This window comes from Platalea leucorodia (assembly GCF_965183815.1).
Source record: "Platalea leucorodia genome assembly, chromosome: Z".
Lineage (NCBI taxonomy): Eukaryota > Metazoa > Chordata > Aves > Pelecaniformes > Threskiornithidae > Platalea > Platalea leucorodia.
Genome location: NC_138858.1, coordinates 5,052,978 through 5,075,333, shown reverse-complemented (window position 1 = coordinate 5,075,333; position 22,356 = coordinate 5,052,978). Strand labels below are relative to the sequence as shown.

Here is a 22,356-nt window from a genome sequence, read left to right as displayed (position 1 = left end):
CTGTGCAGTGGCTAACGTTTGTGGAGAAGGTTGGCTGAGATGCCTCCAGGCAGGGAGCTCATCAGTCTGGCAGTGTGATCCCCAGCCACAGGGGAACATCTCCTCCTGCTTTCTCTTTACTTCAGTGGTCCATGCTTGGCAGACAGCTTTTCTTACTCAGTGTTGTCAAAAGCTTTGCCTACTTCCCACTAGTTATATTTGAACACTTCCAGTTATACTTGTGTCTAAAACCATGAGCATTGCTGATATATTTCATAGCTCGACACCAAATATTAGCAAAAATTATTTCAGACGAGCCTGGTCATTTTTCTCTAAGGAGCTCATTCCTCCCTGATTGTAACTGCCTGGCTCCCCAAAAACACACAGCCTGAGGGACGCTTGTAAAGCCGTCCCTCAACTTGTGCTCCAGCCTCTTGGGAGGGCTCTTCCAGTGATGCTGAAGAGATGCAGAGTGGTACCCAGCCTTTCAGAGATCCTCTATTTAAGCTAATCTCATCAGAAAGCAAAACCTGAGACTTGACTGTAAATACAACACAGGGAAGTGGAAAAGGAGGGAGTGGGGAAGAGAGGACTTCTTAGCAATAAGTCATTGCCCAGATTCAAAAAGTAGTCTGACACTTTATGCTGTGCCTAATTAACAATCTAAACTAATTGAATTAATTTTAAATATTTAAGAAGATGAAAGCTTCATGTACACATTGCATGAACATACTATATATGTAAGCAGCCCCCTCTTTCTCATTTATTCTCCTTGTATCATGTTTAACAATGTACAGCAGTCCAAAAATGGTTACACCTTTCCCAGAAGCATGGCAGAAAAAGACTTCAAGTCAATGTGCAGCAACCAGCAGCAAAAAGTTATTGCAATGCTGCAAGACCCTCCTCACCCCATGGAGATCATTAGGAGCACTGTACAGAGATGCCCTCAGACAGGCTGCCCTCAGCCCCACGCACATCCCACCCCACCCCAGCACTCACCTGAGGTACCCAAGCTTGATGCCCATTTGTTCTGTCCAGGTTCAACAGTCTCCTCTAAAGAGCAATGGCTCTTTGTCCTTCGAAAATGCCTCTTTCCCCTGAGTACAGTCCAAACTATAATAACTATTGTCTTAATTTAGGTTCTTTGGTTCCCAAAGTACTTTTTTAGACACCATTGACAGTTTGACCCCATCTCCTATATACAGTGTACCTCCATGTTCTGGGTCCCTAAAACAGCAAAAGTGTTTCCTTTTCATGTTTCCCTATCCATGTACAAACTAGTTTCGGTCTTTGTCCAAGTCCCTCTCTGCATCAGACTTATACAGCAAAAAAGGACTATATCTCCTCATTAAATTTATAGCAGAATCTTAAGCAATCTACCATGAAAGAAAGACTATTCTTTGACCACCATAAATAAACCACATTTTCATGAATCCCTCCATGAACTTTATAGCAGTGCTCAGTCCATCCCTATTAGCTTTTCAAGTGCCAGATGCAAAATATGCTCAGACAGCAATAAATCAGATGATACCAGTTTTACAGTCCTGTTGATACATCGCCTCTGTTCTGTGGCCAGAAAGTAACTATAGAGATGAGTGTGCTTTGAGGGAGTCCTGCTGAAATGATGCTTTATCACCAGCATTTTCGTTTGGTCTCCTCCAGATAAGCCCCTCATGGTCCAGCTGGTGGACTGGATCTTGCGAGGGACCTCTCAGGTGATGTTTGTCAACAACCCTCTCAGCGGGCTGATCATTTTAGTGGGGATCTTCATCCAGAGCCCCTGGTGGATGCTCACAGGCTGTACTGGAACAACCATGTCGACATTAACTGCACTGGCCCTCAGTCAGGACAGGTAGGTGGTACCTCATGTCCAGGCACTTAATAAAAACTGATCCTTATGGTATCAGGAACCCACTGATGGGTCATAGCCCCACATTTGAGTACATTAGAGACAAAAGACCAGTTTTCCTTATGGATGGTTTGGATGCAGGAACAGCTGGCCTGTCCCCATAGTTGGCTGTCTTTGTGAGAGCAAACAGTTATCTCTCTCCAGTAACCATCATCACAGTCATGTAGGTCCTTTGGGTCATGGGAAACCCCCTGGATCATCATCATTTATCAGTCTCCAAACTCCTGCCTTCCATATACCACTGCAATGCAATATGGCAGTTACCTCACCGCTTTTTCATCATTCCCTTACACTTCACTGGGAGCAGAACACATAAATTGTGTTTCAGTGGGTCCCTGTGACAGGTCACCTTCAACACAACTTGCTATCTTGCAAACATTTCTTTCCATCACAGATCAGCCATTGCAGCTGGGCTGCACGGCTATAACGGGATCTTGGTGGGACTGCTCATAGCCGTCTTCTCTGACAAAGGGGATTACTACTGGTGGCTTCTTCCTCCTGTGGCAGTTGTATCGATGGCCTGGTAAGTGCCACTTCTCTTCCTAGGGACAATTATCAGAGAATGAGGAGTCCTGCTATATACAGCTTAAACACATTGGAAGCCCCCTCTGTGCCATCAGCTCCAGCCATGGTGGCACTGGAAAGAGTCATTCATTGATGCACAGAGTTTGTGAGGCACGTTGGTAGGAGGTCAAGTGCTCAGACAACACCAGTTATAGCACATGGACAAAGCAGCCCTGCTTCAGCCCTCTGCCAATGGCCCTTATCAGCAGGACACATTCAGGGTGGATGTCGTTGTGTCCAACACTGTATAGTCCTTCCTCATCCAGGCACTGAACCAAACCAGTGCTCTCCCTCAGGCTGAATTCAGTCTTCCCCCTCTCAGACATGCAACCAGTCGTGAGCAAAATTAATTTCTCTAAGTAACTCTGAACGCCAGACAATGTCCTTTCAGGATTAAATTTACCATTTCTAAATATGGACCCCAACAGCACTGCAGAATCTATTTAACAGCCTTAACTGAAATTAATTCAAGAGTCACATTTTAATCACTGTTAGCGATAAGATGCAAATCATTATTGCATTTCACTGCTTTTAAAATCAGATTTTTTTCATATTTTATTTCTTTAGTCACTCTCAGCAAAGGCCATTTTGTAACAACCTCTCAAAACCCAGGGCATGTTGCAAGAATGTTTAGTTTGTCTTGTCTGTCAGAATTCCTTGAGGCTTTTTATTCAAACTTTAATTCATTCTTTTAGTTCACAAGACTCGAGGGTAGAGCTGAAAGATTTTGCAATTAGACATTTCAGTGATTTTTTCAAATGATACTTTGAATTTCAGCTTGAGAAGTCAGCATTTCTTTAATTGTTTCCTTTTTTTTCTGACAAGATGTATAACTAGCAGAAGCTTTGTATTTCAGCACAGAAATTAGGACACCGTTTTCACTGAAGTGCTGATTTTTTTCCTACAGCTACAAGCAAGGAAATCTGCAAACTGCTCTGGGAACTAAATTTGTCATAAAAGAATAAACTTCATTTGAGATTATAGAGGGAGAACAAAGCATTTTTTCCACTGATAGTATCTACACAACAGGACACAAGATGTTGCTTTTGAAATGTCAAATAATTTGGGTGGGTTTTTTTTATTAGAACCATCTTAATGACTTTCTAGGACTCAAATGCAGCTTCTTGAAAAATTCAAGGCTTTAAAATGAATTTTTGTAAACTGTGCAATGTCCATTGCTACTTGGAGGTTGACCATAAGAGCTGCTCAGCTCACGTATATCAGGAAAGCTTGGCTGGAAGAAGCAGAATACAGTCTATTGCCATCAAGGATAGGACTTGGCCTTTTGCTGTCTTCCACATGCTTTCTGGGACCCATAAAACACAGATATTATCTTTCCAATATGCTACCACAAAGGCATTCATGCAGGACACGCACTTCAAGCGGAAATAAGGCAGTCTGGAAATGTCCTGAGGAAAGCAGATCTGGTGAGGTTTATAACCTGGATTTTAGAGCCAAGAACTTTGGGAAAAGTCACAGTATCTCAAGGTTTGCATGCTTTTTAGTGTTCCGTCTCTAAATATTTTGAGAGTCACCCATAATACTTTACATGCTGAATGTACTCAATCATGTTTCTTAAGAAGGAAGCTCAGTTTTCAGAAAATGCCATATGATTTTGGGTGGTACCTGGGCAGCACACAGTAACATCAGTCTCATTGACATAAACAGAAGCATCAAAGTCATGCCTGGCACAACACCTTTCACAGCTCTATTAGGCTCCGTATGTCCTAAGGACTCCTCATTCCCCCAGAAGAGTGTCTAACATAGTAAATACTTTCCATCTTTCTTAATGGAAGATTTTACATCCTCTTTGATCACCTCTTCAGCTTTATTTCTCTTCCAGAACCATCTTCTGATATCCTTCAAACTATTTAAACAAACCAAAAAAAAAAGCAAATTAAGTAATTTCCAGCTCCCTCTTGCCTCCTCAAGATGGCAGCTTTTTTGGACCATCTATAGTTCTCCACGGTTGTTGCATTCCCCAGATTTGCTCTTCTGTTTCTTGTTAGATTTTTCTACTGAATAAGAAGCCAGATGACCTTTCTCTGTCCGTGCCTAAAGGCTATTCTGGGTGCATTTCTTCATTGTCTTCCTGAGCCCAGCATAGCTAGCAGAGCACTTGCACGCTAGCCAACTGTCCTGAGAGAAGGGTGTGGAGTTTATACCATCCATGAATGGATGTGACAGTTGTTGCAAAAAGATGAACAGCATTCTGCAACCATTTGCTGATGCAGGCTAATGTATTAAAGGTATTCACTACCTGATGTTTCTAAAACGAGTGGCATTGGCTTGCATTTACCAGAGCTTATGACCAAAGTGGTAGGCTGTTTCACCACTGTACATGTTATGAACAAGTTATATTTTTATCTCTTCTCCTTCTGTTCTCAGTCCAATCCTGTCCAGTGCTTTGGGATCCATCTTCAGTAAATGGGACCTTCCTGTTTTCACTCTGCCCTTCAATATTGCAGTGACTTTGTATTTGTCAGCCACAGGACACTACAATCCCTTCTTCCCTACAACCCTCATCAAGCCTGTAGCATCAGTGCCCAATATCACCTGGTCTGCAATCAATGTGCCACTGGTAAGCTTCACTCCAACAAGTTTATGCTATTTCATTAAAAAGGTGAGTGTGAAGGTATTCAGCTTGGGATAACAATTTCACATGGGTCAGAATGGCTATATGATATGTACAGCCAGTAGCAATTCACAGAAACACACGGCTCAGTTCAGTCCATAGAGGACAGTGCTATAAAAGCCCTAGGGAAAGTCCTGGCTGATCTAGCAGAAAGGCTGATCAAGCCTGAGGAAAAAGAGCTACTGAACCTCTCACTTCACTTAAAATTGGACTGCGGACTGTCTCAAAACAAGTCTTAAGTGCTGTCGGTACACCTAACACCCTCCCAAACCCCAAACTCCCATCCCCCCATCCACCATATTACCATCTCAAAAGAAATAAAAGTCCATCTTGGACTGACGAAGTTCAAACCAAACAGAACTCTGGTTTGAAGGGCTTGAGAGAGAACATTTACCCATCAGTCCCACGCAGAGCTGGGGTTGCTTCCTTCCTTTCTCACCAATAGCTTGGAAAAAATAACTGCTGCGTCCTTCTGAATACAGAGATACAATAACATGCCCTTTTCTACTGGTTGCTGCAGCTCTTGCAATCCATCCCAGTCGGTGTTGGTCAAGTGTACGGCTGTGAAAACCCCTGGACTGGAGGCATCTTCCTTGTTGCTTTACTTATCTCCTCTCCACTTATTTGTTTACATGCTGCAATTGGATCAACAGTGGGGATGTTTGCAGGTAAGAAATATTTACCAAAGTCATTTTTTAACTAGGGTATCTTGATGCTGGCCATCATATGACTCTGTCCAGACTTCAGAGTTGCATGGGCTTTGATGAACTCAGGACAATACTCCTATTTTTGACTTTGTCTCTAAATTTGGAAGGTCTTACTGAAGGTCACACAACATGGTGAAGGCAAGAACAGAAGCAGATTTTCTTAAAGCTTTGAATTTGTTATTAGATTTGTAACTCAGGCAGGTGGTTTGTTTAGCCTTGTTTAATCCTCCTGCCATTGGATGTAATGAAACCCATGGAGATGATGATAAAGAAACCCAGAGAAATAGTTTCAGAACGGATCTCTTTCCACCACAAGTGTTTTAAATTACCACCGCATGCAGATGCCTACCTCAGAGCTGATCAGTCAATGAAAAGAAACAGACTTTTCTAGGATCAAGTTCATTCTATCCTGCTGCAGATTTGTGAAAATAGCTAAATGAATGCCACTCAAAATGGCCTGTCTCTCCACCAACCAGAGAAACAATTAAGAGAGATGAATCTGACCCTTGAAATTAGACAAGATTAATGCCACTTATGTGACCAATCATAATAAGAAAATATGTTGGAATAAGTGCAATCTGAGACAACAACCTTGGAAAAGGCACAGTCATCCAACAATAAGTTCTCTGTGCTCTCAAGAACTTTGTACAAGATGTGACCTGCCCTGTATTTGTTTTTTTAAACAAAACTATCCGCGATTTGTATGGTTAAGAGCATTTGGCAAGTTTTGTACAGGTCTGACATTTAGTCTAGAAGAGAAAGGTCAGAAAAAAGTATCTGGAGACAATCATGGTGATGAAACAGAAGACAAATGAGGACATTATAGCAGGAAATGTATTAATCTTAAGAGTGACAGGAAGGTGGCCTGTGCACTACATATTGTGCTCTTCTTTTTACTCGTACTCCTGAAGCCTCTGAGAAATCCTGCAGAAGTTCCTATGAGGTCAGGTTTGGAGCAGACCCTCAGCTCCCAACCCAGTGGAGAATTTCCACAGCAATGATGGAGTGACCACATCTAGTATCTAGACCACATCTAGCAAAGGTCACTAGGGCAAGATGGAAAACCCTGCTTACTCCCACAAAAGACAGTCGATCAGCTGTGCTTCTGATATTCAAGATCAGGGTACATATGAGGTTTAAATAGTACATGTGAGCACAGCTTTCTGCAAGAAGGACACCCAGGTGAGAAGGTCCTCCTGCTCTCTGGCTGGATCTTCCACCTGGTCATCTGGGGGACTAACTACAACGCAGTGCATATACAGAAAGTTTTGCCTGAAATAAACATTTGAGACTGGGCCAAATTCCAACCCTAGGGACATTATCAGGGCTCCAAAATAATGACCTTCATTTGATTTCATCCTTTTTCTGCATGTGCATGTTATGCAAGTGTGAGCATGGTTACAGTTGTCTAGATGTCATAAGGAAGGGACGATGGATTCCCAGCAAGCGACAGGGCCTCCTGCAGATACCTCTCACACCTGCCTCACAGTCCTGCCTTTTGTCTTGCAGCACTGAGCATTGCATCACCATTTGACAGTATCTACCTTGGCTTACACAATTACAACTGTGCACTCGCGTGCATTGCGATTGGGGGCATGTTCTATGCTTTGACCTGGCAGACTCATTTGCTGGCACTTGCCTGTGGTATGTATCTTTTACATAAAGGGAAGACAAAAATTTATGCAGCCAGGCAGTCTACGAGTAGTACAGGTTCAGAGTCAAGATTGGGCTACCACTCTGCTGGAAAACTATGTACTATGCAAGAGCTATTTGTGTGGTGGCATCAGAGTTGAGCTTGGATGTGCAAGCTACAAGAACAGAGAGAAGGGCTTTTAGGCCCTGATAACGTAAAAACATCTGGAAAGGGTGGAAGTACTGTTTGTGAAAGGAGAACAAGCGATGCCATGAGCAGGTTAACAAATTAGCAACTCAACAGATTCAAAGAAGCAGGCTTTTTGTAACTACATGTATCATTAGAGGAAGTGTGTCATAAGAAGAGAGCTCTTGCACAAGGTCAGTTTAAAATCCAGCTACCCAAAGAACTCATCTCCAACAGCAGCCAAAAACAGACTCTGTGGGAAGAGTTTAAGAACAGTGTAACATATATAAAATTCCCGTGAAGACTGATCCAGCCTCCAACCATTTGCATTTCATTAGTTTTCTGTCCTGAGCAGAGTTTCTGGATTGCTCCATAGCTTTCCCTTCCTTGGCTTTGTCCTTGGGTGCTTTATCTCCTGGTTTGCCACCTCTGACATCCTGGGGCAAGGAGGGCCACTGCTAACTGCTTGTGTTTTGAAGCCACAGGCCAGACACTGGACACCACTAAACCATGCCCCTAAGTGCCACATCTACACATTTTCTAAATATCTCCAGGGACGAGGACTCAACCACTTCCCTGGGCAGCCTGTTACAATGCCTGAATACCCTTTCAGTGAAGAAGTTTTTGCTAATATCCAACCTAAACCTCCCCTGGCGCAACTTGAGGCCGTTTCCTCTTGTCCTATCGCTTGTTACCTGGGAGAAGAGACTGACCCCCACCTCGCTACAGCCTCCTTTCAGGTAGTTGGAGAGAGCAATAAGGTCTCCCCTCAGCCTCCTCTTCTCCAGGCTAAACAACCCCAGCTCCCTCAGCCGCTCCTGATAAGACTTGTGCTCTAGACCCTTCACCGACTTCGTTGCCCTTTTTTGGCCACGCTCCAGCACCTCGATGTCCTTCTGGTAGTGAGAGCCCCACAAGTGAACACAGGATTTGAGGTGCAGCCTCACCAGTGCCGACTACAGGGGGAATCACTGTAACCCCCACTGCACACAGGTCAAGTTGTGTCAATGAAAAAGAAATTAAAGATAAAAGAAATACCACCATTGCTTGCTCTTGACAAAACCACATTCTTCACTCACCAACCATCTCTACAAAGCAGATAGGACCAAATGTAGTCCACATGGCCAGATGGAACATTGGGGCATTTTAATTAACTGTTGAATTATGACATTAATCCTCACATCAGGTAGCTGGCAGGATATTTTACTGTGCATTTGGATGATATTACTATTTCTGATAATTTCTTTGGAGAGATGAGCAAGATTTTCCTCATCTTGAGCTGTCTTTGGTGTTCTTTTCTCAGCATTATTTTGTGCCTACTCTGGAGCAGCTCTTGCTAATGCCCTCTCTGTGGTAAGTCTGACCTTTTTTTAATGGGATTTTTGTTTATTTGTTTTAACTGTATTTTGATTTGCTATGATACAATGCTAAGGAAGTACCCCAAAATTCTCCATGTCAGTTTTGACAGCATTGAAATGAGAATGCTGCAGCCAATGGCAGGTCTTGTACAGAATCTCTGTCAGTTGAATCGTGCACTTGCAGACTCTGCAGCTGTTAATAAGATTTCAAAGACTTTGGAGCATGTCATCCACGGCAGGATTGTGCATCTATATGTGAATTCCAGCACCAGCGAGTGGTTTGAGATGCAACACTTAGTTGCAAGCAATGTTTTTTAGCAATTCACAATGGTCTAAATTTTTCCTTACTTCTTCCAAGATCTTTCTCCCACTCTACCCACAGATATTATTTTTGATCTGGATATGAGAAGTAAAATGAGGGGGAGACTGTTCTTTTAAGCACAAAATTGCTCTATCTGGACAGATCAAGAAAGAAGTGAAGCCAGAAATGCCAAGCTTTGTTTCTTCTTTAAGATCTGAAAGATTAAAGTAAAACCATATTTTAATAAAATTGATTTAGTAACTTAAAAGAAAAAAAAATTAGAACTAGCAGCTTCATGCATTAAATGTATTCATCTGGCATCCACTCAGTACTGTGTAGGTCCCTGCAGATGGGTTGCTTTGTTAAGCACACCTGCTTTTGGGATGCATCAAAAAAAAAGAAACGTTTACTTTTTCTTCTTGTGATATTGTTTCTGGCAGACTTCAAGTCAGGTCAAGAGGCGGGGTCACAGAGCAGGACTGAGGGTTGGATTCGATGCCAGTAAGACATGGGCATTGAGGACAGTCAATATGTGTGAATAGTACTCTCAGTACATGACATTTTACAGGACAATGAGGGTGGGATTCAGCTCATTTATTAGAGAATTTAAATGTCTAGATGTGAGCTGAGTGTCTTGGCTTTCATTACAGTCAGCAGAGCTCTGGAGTCTGATTCAGTTGCTTCAATATTGCTGCCGAGTGCCATTCTGGCCAACAGCTGCATCTCTAAAAGGACTGAGGTCTCCAACATGGGATGCCTTTCATAACCCCGTACATTTGCCATAAACTAGACACCTCTGTGTGAGGAGCTGAATTGACATTTGGTAGCAGAGGAGCTTCCCAGTCTTCCAGTGATCAGCAACAACCTAGCTCACATGTAGCCCCCACCATGTAGTCTCCTGCATCTGGGCATCTTTCTCTGGATCCAAATGGGGGTTTCTGTATGGGGGTTTCAGGAAGGCATGTCCCCAGGGAAAGCACAGGCTCTCCCACCTTCCCAAATGCAAGAATTTAACAACAGGAAGAAGTTAGCAAAGGCAACATGCAAAAAGAGGTATTAAAATGCACCTATCTGTCTGTCCTTTCCCCTCCCAGCTTGGGCTGCCGCTCTGCACCTGGCCTTTCTGCTTCTCCGCACTTCTCTTTTTGCTGATAAATTCAGACAACCCAGCCATCTACAAAATCCCCCTCTGCAAAGTCACCTACCCAGAAGCCAACCAGATCTACTACCTGCGAATGAAGAGAAGAGCATCAGAGAGCAGGAGAGAAGAGCAGAAACAAAAGGAGCAGAAAGCCCCCGGAGACTCAAAAATAAGCACAGGAGGCACCCCTCTGTGCACCCCCAAAAACCGCCATGCTTACTGATTTCAATTGCCCATGAGTGTACATTTTTCGGGAATTTTTTCAGACACTAGGCAAGTCACAAACACCACCTCTGGCAGCAATCTGCAGGCTGGGGATTTGGCATCCCACACTCTGGAGGAAACACTATTTGCCCTTGAGCTAAGCTTTCCAAAAAGCACTCAGGTAATAGAATAATGGCTGCCTTATCAATCCATGTGCTGTTAACTTGAAAGTCACCTCTTATCAATAATAATTGTAAGAATAGGCAGAAGAACGTGAAAGTTGGCAAGAGGCTGTATTTAATTTCAGGTGTGTAATTTAACAAAATAAATATGCTGAGAAGGTCTTGGTATCTAATAACAATAAATAATGTAAGAACTACGCAAAGACCTGCACTTCAAATTAAGAACATGTATATTTGAAAGTGGAATAAACAGAGTGATCTCTTCCTTTCTTGTGTCCCATCAGTGTCTAACCCTTGTAACCCCTCTTAACAGCTACAACATACACAAGGAAATGTTCTTACAGAGTGCATACAATTTTTGGTGCTATCTCCTGACTCCTCATTAAGCGCCAAGACAATGAAGGTATGAGTATATATGCTTTAATCAGGCTAGAAAAGCAACTAGCTAGCAATGATCAAACATTTTTCTTTTCCCTGCATCATTTTCTGTCTTAAAAATAGAAGATCTCTCTCCTGCTGAATGCAGGATAGTGGGTGTGAATCCCTACACACATTCAATGGGAAACAGGAAAACTTCATGTAAAGAATGTGATAAACATCTACTGCTGGTGGCAGTTACTGCAGTTCTCTCCTTTTCCTAGGGAAGCAGTTCTCTTACATTAAGCCATGAGCAATGAACAAGTCAAAGGCTCCCCTTGATGTTTGTTGGGTGTCAGACTGGGGTCTTCTCATGAGTCTTCAGTGTCTGGCCCAGAGAAACCTCACAAGGCATCATCAGAGTTAGTCATGGAAAGCTGAGGACCATGCTGCTGATATTCTCCCTGGGGGTTGGTTTGTAACAGGCATGAGGTGTGAGGAGGACACTGCCACTTTATGCCTTCTCCAAGTCCTTACAAAAAGAAAAAGCCAATTGCTCTAAAGGACTTTTCTTGGGAACCTTTTCCAAAACCTCTGCAAAACAAGCCTGACAGAAAGGCTTCCTTGTTCTAAAGTTGTTTCACATGATCAGTTTAAAATTACAGACCGAAAGGACTTGAAGATTTAAAATGCAAAGAGACTATGCAACCACAAATGTTCAGATCAGACACTGTCCTTTCTGCCTCTTGATGTGGGGCTGTTTTGCAGATTCATTTGAGGGCCTTTGAGCAGGTGGGAGCCGAGGGAGCCCAGCTCCTACCCAGTTCATGGACCTTTTTAAAAAAGCTGAGGCTGGGTGCTGCTCATGGGACCATTTGTGTCTTTATAAGCAGATGACCAGCAGCAACAGTAACTGCCAACTCTTCTAAACATCGCCTAGAAGGAGAACTCAAGACTGAAGTCAGCCTGGGAGACAAAAATATGGTGCCATATAAGTATGTTGAGATGCTTTTTAAACAGGTTGGGCCATTCCAGGGACTTTAGTAAAATTTAGGTCCTGCTCCCTCCCCTATCTGGATGATGACAGATTTGAGATTCCACCTGGCAGGACAGTCTCACACACACAGATACGTCCAAATTTCAGTAGCCAAGATAACCCTGTCATTGAACATTTAGGGGTCCAACGAGCTTTGCAGACATTATAACCTGTTCCACCCTCAGAATCGAGCAGCTGTGTTACACCTCTGTCCCACTTTAGACTTCAGGCTGACCACTGAACCTGACCTTACAAATGCTGTCTAGGAAAGTACGGACAGAGTGAGCTGGTGTTCCCACATGCCACTAGTCATCTTGGAGAAGAAGAATCCCAGCAGTCTGCTTGACATGTTAGCTGTGAGACTTTTGTTTGCCCCGAGCAAACTAAGAGGGATGGGACTGACCACAGCTCGATACCTGACCTATTATCTGTTAGAGGGAGGAAGATATGACAGATGTACCACTGCAGCAAGCAGGAAAGCAAACGCACTATAGTGGTCAAAACCACCCATGCAAATCCCAGCAGCCTCCTGCAGATGCTGAGCTCTGACAAGCAGCAGGAGCCCAGAGGCACAGGTGTATTTCTGTAACACAAGGGCAAGAGAGGAGAACTGCTAATTTAGGAGAAACAGATTGTTTGCAAAAAGCAACCCGTGACCCAGGCATTGTACAAAGGCAGTTAAGCCTTAAAGCTATCACAGAGGACTGATGCAAATGGTTCAACAATCTCAGCCGGTGTTAAAGGTTAGTTGCTGGCTGCATGTGCAGCTGCTTGTTCCTGCATGGCGACTCCAGAAAAAACAATGACGCCAGCAGAAAAGGTGTGAGCAGGCAGGGAAGAAAGCAGAGGGCCACAGGAGAACAGGCTGCCAAGCTGCCCTTTGAGCCATGATGCCAGCAAACCAATGCTATTAAAAAAGCAGTCTCATCTGGCCACTACAGAATGCAAGATCAGGGACATCCCAATGTAATTGCTGCTGTAGAGAAACAAAGAAAGGCAGAATAGCACATGAGGTGATACATAGCTGCCTGAACACCTTCCCTCTATAGCAGTCAATGAAATATAAAGCACATGCAAACTAGCAGGACCTGTTTATCTGCTCTTCACAGTTTAATTTAGCTCATACACAATCCAGCATTAGAGAAAGATTTGAATAGTAGCAACACAAAGTTACAAAAATACTATAATAGAGTCAGCTAAAATAATGCTAGAACCATATTTTTTAAGAAAAACCTCAACTGTGGTTAGTTATGTCAAGCATATTATTTGTTTTCTTAAAAATAAGAGTGAAGTCCAAGCACAATGTGGCTATTGGAAAGAATTTATCATGTAAGAGCCATTGCAGACATTAATTCCTCAGCCACAAGCAAATCCATCCTGAAATCAATTAGTAAAGCAATTTCTAGAGTTGAAGCCATCCATAAAAAATAGGGTATAAACAGCTTTATCAAGTCTCTAGCTAAGCAAAAGATTTAAGTAACTATAGCCAGTACTAATAATTCTTGAAAACAGCCGAGACAAATCAAGTGTCTCCTGGAAAGGAGCAGTAGACAATAAAAGTACTAACTGAAGTTATCCATGGTAGTTGCAACAGCCTACTGTCTATTAAGTTCTACAGAAAATTTTCATTAAGAGAAAGAAAACGTACAGGTTTCAATGGGACTAATAATTTTTAGACAGTTCTGAGAAATCTAACATAAAACAAATGTGCCCATAAAAAAAAGAAAAGCCTAAAACCAAAAGCCTCTTCTACAGTTAAAGCAGTCACTCCACCCAGCTCACCTCCACAGAAAATGAAATAAATATTCCTGTACAAATCAACGCCTGGCCTAGCAGTTGCACATATAAAAACAAACTCCTGAAAATTTGTCTTCAAATTCTGAACAGCAGTGGCAGATGGGAGCAGCCTAAGCAATACAAAGGAATTGCAAGAGACCTCCCCAGTGAACAGAGAAGACCATCTATTCTGTTATAACTGGAATCCAGTATAAAAACAGTACATATACTATGTGGTTCTAAGAAAAATGCTTACTTCATTGCTCCAAATGTCATTTTTCTTACTCTTATATTTGTTCCTTAGCTCCTAAAAAAACAAACAAACAAACTTTGCTCTTTGAGGGGACGTTCCCAGCTCTTCTCACATAGACAGAGGTGCTTCTGTTGATAAGATCAGTCACAGAACCTCTTACAGGAAAAGCTGAGGCAAGTGCTTTAGATGTCTTGTCTTGAGTACTGATGACTCCAGAATGACTTACCTGTTAATCAGTCTTCATGAACAATTAGCAAAGCTGTGCTGAGGGAATGTGGAGGGGAGGAATTTGCCTTCTCGGTGGACATTATTTGTAGCAGAGTTCAGAGCCATGCTGCCATCCACACCAGAGCAATCTAGTTGCTGGACCATGATGTTTACCTCCTGATTCCTTCATCTCATGACCTTTTTTGAGACCAAACAATGCCCTCACATACTACTGGGGTCCAGAGCAGACAGAAACAGCGGTACAGAGGGAGGCCACTATAGGAGATGGTGACACCTTTCAGCCCAGGGAGGACACCAAAAGCTGTAGGGCTAGAAAACCTGCTGCTATGCTTTCAAACAGTGATGGGGTGAAGCAGCCACAACGCTGCATGGGAAGCAAGAGCCAGGCAAAGCACAATAGGTTAAAGTCTTCTGCCACTGAGCAGGTTTACCTGTTGGCCTCCACTCTCAAGCTGTCAGAGCTGCTCTGCAGCAGAGCCCGGGCCCTTCTCTCCCTGCTCCATTCAATACTGCTGTGAGCTTAAAACAAATATTGTCATTTTCTCAACCCTTCTGCAATGTCAACACCTCTTCTTCCCAGACCTGCAACTACAGATCAGTGCAAATAGGAGTGTGAAGTTGTCAGACACAGGGAGAGCAGGCATTTCCCCCCTCTACCCCAAGGCAGCTGGCACATGGAGCCAGCCAGCATCCTGGCAGCCACCAGCAAATATCAGGAAGGGTTTTATGCTCCAGAGGGGCACTCCAGCAACACAGGGCCCCATCACAAGCTGAAAAACCCAAAACTTTACAACGTGTCCAAATAAGATAAGCCCCTAAAATTTCCAGCTGCTGGGAAGTTGCTCTGTGCTTTGTCCATGCCAGATATCTCCGGTCTGCAATGATAGACTTATTCCCCAGCACTGCAGACTGACTTGGTTTTTTGTAGATCACATTTGCCAGGGTCACAGAAACACCACCACTCTGAGGGTGAGATCTGTTTGCCAAACACTGTCCCCTCACTCCCCTTCAACAGAAGGGTGTGTTTCAACTTGGAAGATGGAAGGAGTTCAAACAGGAAACAAACCCTTGATTGCAGTTGATTTTACAGTTCTCAGGGGGTCTTTTACAAAATCCTGCAGCTGTTGTCACATCTGGAATTCACACATCTCAGTGGTGGGATGAGAAGATCAGGGATAGCTCTGTGGGAAGCAAAGGTTTCTTCCACCACATTTTCCCTGGGAATGAGTCTGGGCACCTCCAACTGCAGCTCAGCAGCTCCTGAGCACAGTCAATTGCCTCGGTGCATTTAGTAGCTTAAGCTGTCATGGAGCTGGATCCTCACATCCTTCTCCAGAGACAGCCCTTTGCATAGATATTTGAGGCAGACCCAAAGTCCCGCTCCCAAAATGTGCAGCTTCATGCAGCACAGCAGGGATGAGGCACCAAGTACATGCGGACTCCTTCCAAAAACATCCAACTACCTCACCCACCCAAAATGCACAGGGGTGCAGGCTGCTTAGCACATCTCAGCAGCTGCAAATTAAATTGTGCTGTGCACTGAACGGCAAAAGGCAAAGGCAGAGAGACAGAGACATCCCTGACCTGTGCAACTAGAATGATCTGGAGTCTTTTTCCCTTTGCTCCAGGGGCTTCCAGCTTGTACTTGACCCCGCTTCTCCACACTTCCCTTGTTTCAACTAAGTGCTGACAGTTCCATTGCTCTGTCATCTACAAATCTCTGCTCTGCAAAACCATTCAGTCAGAAGCCAGGCAGTGACTTCCTGACTGTGGAGAAAACCAGAAAGGCAAAGATGATGACAAACTATCAGCCAGTGATGGTTTCTTACTGTAGCTGAGTGAGTTTATTTCACTTGTGTAAATTAAATCCTGTTTAGGGCATTTTCCATTCCCGGAAATTGAGTTATCCAGCAGATACGACTTTTTTTTTCTTTTGTCTACTGCAAAATGTGCATCTTTACTGCAAATGGATTTATGTCTGCTTGTGTGCGTGCATGAAAATACTGCTCTGTAGTACTGCTTGCAAAACCCCATAAGCATCTACAACCAGTGTAACTCTACCTCTATTCATTGCACTGATTATTAATTTTCAGTTGTTCCTACTCTCTGCTGGTTCATTTCTGGATGCTACCCATCTTTTTTCTCTTGTTGATCAGAGCTGCAGCCCATGCTATGTACAGCTCCTTCCACTTCTATTAAGATGTACTTAGCAAGAAAATAGCCATCACTGGGTTTATATGCTGAAAGAGTTTCTTATTTATTATTTATTATTCTGCTGTCTGCTAAGGCCTAACACATTCATCTCCTACAACATATAGGTTTGTGAGAATTGATTCTTTCCTTGAAAGCAGGCATGCCCTGGATGAGACTCACACATCAGGGCAAAGGAAGGGGAAAGTGCGTGAAACTACCAAGCTGAGGTTAGATGTGGGGAGGTTAAGTGAGCTGATTCTGAAATTGCAAAAGTGGATGAAGCAGCAGAAAAACACCTTGCCTTCTGTCATAAAAAGGGGGCAAGTCTGGCCACCTTTGTCATTCTCAAGAGGATCCTGCTGTCTTGAGGTAGGTCTGGAAAATTAGCCCCTTTGGATATCTCCTGGCTTTTCCCTGGAGCCAGGAGAACTGGAGAGGGGTTTGAAGCTGAAATTCAGAATTGTTTGAGTTGCAATTGCCTCTCCGGTCCTGAAATACAGCTATACAGTTAACCTCAGGCTTCCAAAACCCTCTAGTATTCCAGAATGTTTCGATATGGCTTATCCAGTCTACAATGTTACAGATGACCAGAAAAACAAGCAGCCTTGAGGTTCAGATTCATGGCATGAAGCAGAGAGCTTTTCTCACTACCAGCTCCTGGGTCCCAGGGCAAAGAAACAAACAGAATCATGCCAAGAGCCAGGCAGAACGGATACTCCATCTTCCAGAACAGATGCATACAACTGCAAGAGAAGAGAGGATCTGAAGGTGTCAGAAGCTGAAGATAATAGTATGAGAGGCCAGTGTCTTCCAGCCAAAGTGCACTTTATCTTGGGAGTCAGTTTGCCATAGTAAGTAATTGAAGCTAGGATCATGATGGCAAAAAGCACGATTTCCAGTGGAGGTCCCATGGGTGCTTGTGACTCAATCTTACATCCAGGGCAGACTAGAGGAATGGCCATTGCTGATAAGAAAAGTGATAATGCTGCCTGGAACGAGGGCAGAGAACACAAATACAAACAAGGGGAACCAGTCTTGACTTTTCTTTCACCTGTATTTCCTTGGGTTTTGTGAGAAATATGACTATCTGGTCTTTCTTGGGGTCTCAGAGACATTTCCTGTGCTGGACATCACGGCCACTGCTACGCTAATGAATGGAATGGCACCAGGTGGCATCTTGCCATCACCTAGATGCTGAACCACCAGCGCAGTCCTTGGCATGTGCTGGCCTTGGCCAACTAGCTCACTTCCAAGCCATTCTTCCCTCCCACTAACAGCAACATTTTAAAAAAATATCTTGAAAAATCTGCAACTAGAAGAGATGAGTTGTTTGCTAACCCCACACTCTGGTATTCAGAGCACCAGCCTACAAAAAGAGAGGTTGAACCTCTGCCTAAACTTGGCACCTAATTTCCATGATATAGCGTAGAGCTTCTTTGCACCCTGCTCTAGCCATAAACCATGTACAACCTGCTCTTCACAAATTAGTGCCCCACTCCTATCCCAGTGGGTTTCCAGACAGCAGTTTTGCAGTCTTGCAGCTGCATAAACTGAGAAGATGGGTCCTTGGAACACATCAGGCTGGACAGAAAGGACAGTGGGTCTCCAGAGCAGGTAGACAGGGGAGGGAAGTGACGTGCATGCATCAGGGGAACCATTTATTTTGGGAGCGTACATCAGCAGTATTATCAAGGGCCTTACACAAGCTCAGAGCGTGGGGAGCTTTGACTGTGCCAGGGCCAGGGAACTGCTGTTTATGAGCCCTCTAAATATTGACATCTGAATATTTGCTCCAATTTCCTAACTGCACATGTGGCTGTGCCGGACATATACCACGAGAGGGAGCTGGACACCGGGGCCAGACAGCTCTGTTCTCGAGCCATCCCGACAGCCACCAGCCAGAAGAAATGCCATCCAGTTGTCACACAGAGGAATGTCAAACAGCAGCTTTCTCTAGAGAATTTTTACAGGCCAAAATGAAGGGATAGAAGCTGCCCACACCAGCTTGGCTTTTGGTCCACTCTGTATAAGCCCAAAACTACTTCCCTCAGCAAACAAGTGCAAGGAGTGACGGACCCCTTGGTTCTCTGGGCTGAAATAGATTTTTCAATTTTGCATTTGCTCATAAAAACAAGATGATGAAAAGCAATGTAGCCACAGATGCCAATGGGCACCAACTTGCTGATGTTGCTGCTCCAGGAACCTCCATCCTGCCTCCAGACTAGCTCAGCCCTTATCCAGCCAGAAGAGATGCCTCCTCAGCCAGCACATGGGCTGAGCATCACTCTCCCTCAATACACCATGTGGTTATCCCCCACTCCTGCCATACCTCCATTTCCATTGCCACCTCTCCAAGCCCCTCTGGGGAACCCACAGATTGGGAAAAATTCTGGAAGTGAAGTGGTGGGTTCTGTCATAGTCAGCCTTACAGTAGGAGGATAGACCAGGTAGGATGCAGAGGTCCCTTATTCTATGGTCCTAAGTCACTGGAGTGGTTTTGGACCATCATTTGTCTCCCATAACATCCTCGTAGACAAGTTAATGAAGTATGGGCTCAATAAGTGGACAGCGAGGTGCATTGAAAACCGGCTGAATGGAAAGGCCCAGAGGGTCGTAGTCAGTGGCACAAAGTCCAGCAAGAGGTCAGTCACTAGTGGTATAACCCAGGGGTAATATATACTGGGGCCAAAACTGTTTAACATCTTAATTAATGACCTGGGTGATGGGGTAGAGTACACTCTCAGCAAACCTGGTGAAGATACAAAACTGGGAGGAGTGGTTGATATGCCAGTGGGTCATGCTGCCATCCAGAGGGTCCTCAATAGGCTGGCACAATGAGCTAACAAGAACCTCATGAAGTTCAACAAGGAGAAGTGCAAAGTCCTACACCCGGGCAAGAACAATTCCATGCTCCAGTACATTCTGGAGGCCACACAGCTGGAAAGCAGCTTGGCAGAAAAGACCCTGGAGGTCCTGGCGTACACGCAGTTGACCATGATCCAGCAAAGTGCCTTTGCAGCAAAGAAGGCCAAAAGCCTCCTGGGCCAAATTAGGAGGAACATTGCCAGCAGGTCAAGGGAGGTGATCCTTTATTTCCTTCCCCTTTACTATGCACTGGTGAGACACATCTGGAATACTGTGTCCAGTTTTGGGCTCCCCAGTACAAGAGAATGGGGACATACCAAGCGAGACCAGTAAAGGGACACAAAGATGATTAAAGGATTAGAACCTCTGTCATGCAAGGAGAGGTTGAGAGAGCTGGAACTGTTCAGCCTGGAGAAGTGAAGGCTCAGCAGTATCTTATCAATGTGTACAAGTATCTGATGGGGAGAGTAAAGAAGGCAGAGCCAGACTCCTCTCAGTGGTTCCCAGCGACAGGAGCTCAGGTCCTGGGAGTGATTTCCCCACCAATGAGGGATGATGAGGAGCCCACAAACATTGGCTATATTTCGCACATCCACAGCCCAACCTAGCAAAGGCAGACCAGGACTTGAGTTTTAGCAATCTGTAGAGCTCTGTACATGGATTTATGTCATTTTAAAGCACCTGTTGAAGTCCAAGAGCTGATGAAGCTCCCTGTGCAGACCTAATCCCTGCAGTGCAACCTGAGCTGAGGAGCACAGCCAAAACCAGCAGTATAATGCAATCTGCTACCAAGTGGTTTTCAGTGTACCTCTTGAAGGCCACTGAGCCTTGAGAAAGGTGTGGAGACAGAGCGTGTGAAGCTGGATTAGGGCGATTAGAGTCTTTCCTGGCAGAGCTGATGAGTTCAAGCACTGTACCCAGCTAACACAGACAGACAGCTCCTGCCCGGAGAGCTAACACAGTCAGGCATCATTCAGACATTTCTCTGGAAGAGGTCAGGTACTAAGTCTGGTTGGGATCCAACCACCAACGTGTCTTCTGACAATGTCAACCATTGGGCTTGCTCCAAGAGGCATTCTCAGAGCTACCTTCCCACAGAGCACAGCAAGCAGAAGAAACACATCAACCAGCTTCACCAGCAGAGACCTGATGAGTTAAGCCATAGATTCAGCCCTCCTAAATCACAGAGGACTTAGGTGCCAGATACAAACCCCAGCTGCCTTGTCCTCAGCACCAAGTGGTTTTCACACATGCCTAAAATCAAGAGGCAACTTGCTAGTAACCACAAAGTGTTAACTTGCATGCTCAGCTTGCACATCATTACATGGTTACCCAGAGCTCACCCAGAGCTGGTGGCCCAGTCTTAGGCAGATGGTACCCAAGAGCTACATAACAGGAACATGGCACATCTTAATCTTTTTGACAAGGAATGGCCTCTGCTGTTTTAGTCTTCCCACCTTGAATCCCAAAGCCCAAAAGACAGTAGATACCTATGCCCTTGAGTGCCCAGCACTGGAGGTTAGCAATGGGCACCTGACTTGGCATGGATTGAATTACATCTGGGAGGTTTTATATCATTCCCACCCTTCTGCACCAATCCTATAGGGAATCTCAGTCCTCAGGCAACCAGGAGTGCTTTGGCATAGCCATGGGCAGGCATTCCTGCACCTGACTCCAGCACCCAACCTGGGATCTGGCCCGGATCTTTCCAGAAGGTAATTGTTGGAAATTTAGGGATTCTCTAAGGCAGTTGCTGCCGTAGTTAAACCCTCCCCATAGTTGGCTGCACTTATGATCCAGTGAACCCGTCACATGCCAGTGGAGATCATCGCTTCTCTGCCTCTAGTTCACTGAGCAGGCTGCTGCCAGGGACCTCATTCCCACGTAGGCATCAGCAGATCGTGATCCTGTTACTTATTAACCAGGTCTGATAATCTAAACAAAGCATCGCTCCAAGACATCCATCACAGACCTGCAAGCCAGTGGCTTTTTTGTGAATCCCCTCCAATGTGTCAACCACCTCATTACAGCCCCAGAACTGGACAGGGCGGTCCTGAATCTGGTTCCCTGGAGAGGCAAGACAGCTGCTGAGCATGCAGAGCCACCACATCGCTCCACAGGTGGAGGCAGAACAGCCTGAAAGTGAATCCTGCCTGCCCCCTGTGCTGAGTCCCTTTCACAGACAGCAGAAAAGATGTTGGTCTAAATGACACTGAGGCTGGTGCCTGTTTGATGAGAGGAAGCCTTGCTCATGCAGCAATACTAAGCTGACAATCGCTGTCAGAAACCCTACTCTTAGGGGCAGGGAATGCAGTCTTCTGTTAAAAACTCCTCCATCAAGAGGCAGACACCCTGGGAATGAACACAGTGAGAACAACATCACTCCAGCTCATGTAGATGCTGAGGCTGTTTCCACAGGGCTGGAGGAAGCAAAGTCATAAATCATAGAATCATAGAATCGTTAAGGTTGGAAAAGACCCTTAAGATCATCGAGTCCAACCGTTAACCCAGCACTGCCAAGCCCACCACTAAACCATGTCCTCGAGCACCACATCTACCCGCCTTTTAAATACCTCCAGGGATGGAGACTCAACCCCTGCCCTGGGCAGCCTGGGCCAGGGCCTGACAGCCCTTTGGGGGAAGAAGTTTTTCCTAATATCCAACCTAAACCTCCCCTGGCGCAGCTTGAGACCGTTTCCTCTTGTCCTATCGCTTGTTACCTGGGAGAAGAGACCGACCCCCACCTCACTACAGCCTCCTTTCAGGTAGTTGGAGAGAGCAATAAGGTCTCCCCTCAGCCTCCTCTTCTCCAGGCTGAAGAACCTCAGCTCCCTCAGCCACTCCTCGTA

The 22,356-nt window shown here is 44.7% G+C and overlaps 1 protein-coding gene across 1 annotated transcript in view; it reads left to right on the top strand.

Moving 5' to 3' along the window:
* Positions 1 to 22,356, top strand: part of SLC14A2 (solute carrier family 14 member 2) — a gene marked incomplete at both ends in the record, with an annotated part of 58,638 nt that overhangs the window by 869 nt on the left and 35,413 nt on the right. Inside the window, 7 exons of the mRNA XM_082335372.1 lie at positions 1,642 to 1,831; positions 2,283 to 2,411; positions 4,841 to 5,033; positions 5,608 to 5,755; positions 7,304 to 7,438; positions 8,917 to 8,966; positions 10,367 to 10,627. Coding sequence (XP_082191498.1) covers positions 1,642 to 1,831; positions 2,283 to 2,411; positions 4,841 to 5,033; positions 5,608 to 5,755; positions 7,304 to 7,438; positions 8,917 to 8,966; positions 10,367 to 10,627 — 1,106 coding nt within the window. The remainder of the gene's footprint in view (positions 1 to 1,641; positions 1,832 to 2,282; positions 2,412 to 4,840; positions 5,034 to 5,607; positions 5,756 to 7,303; positions 7,439 to 8,916; positions 8,967 to 10,366; positions 10,628 to 22,356) is intronic.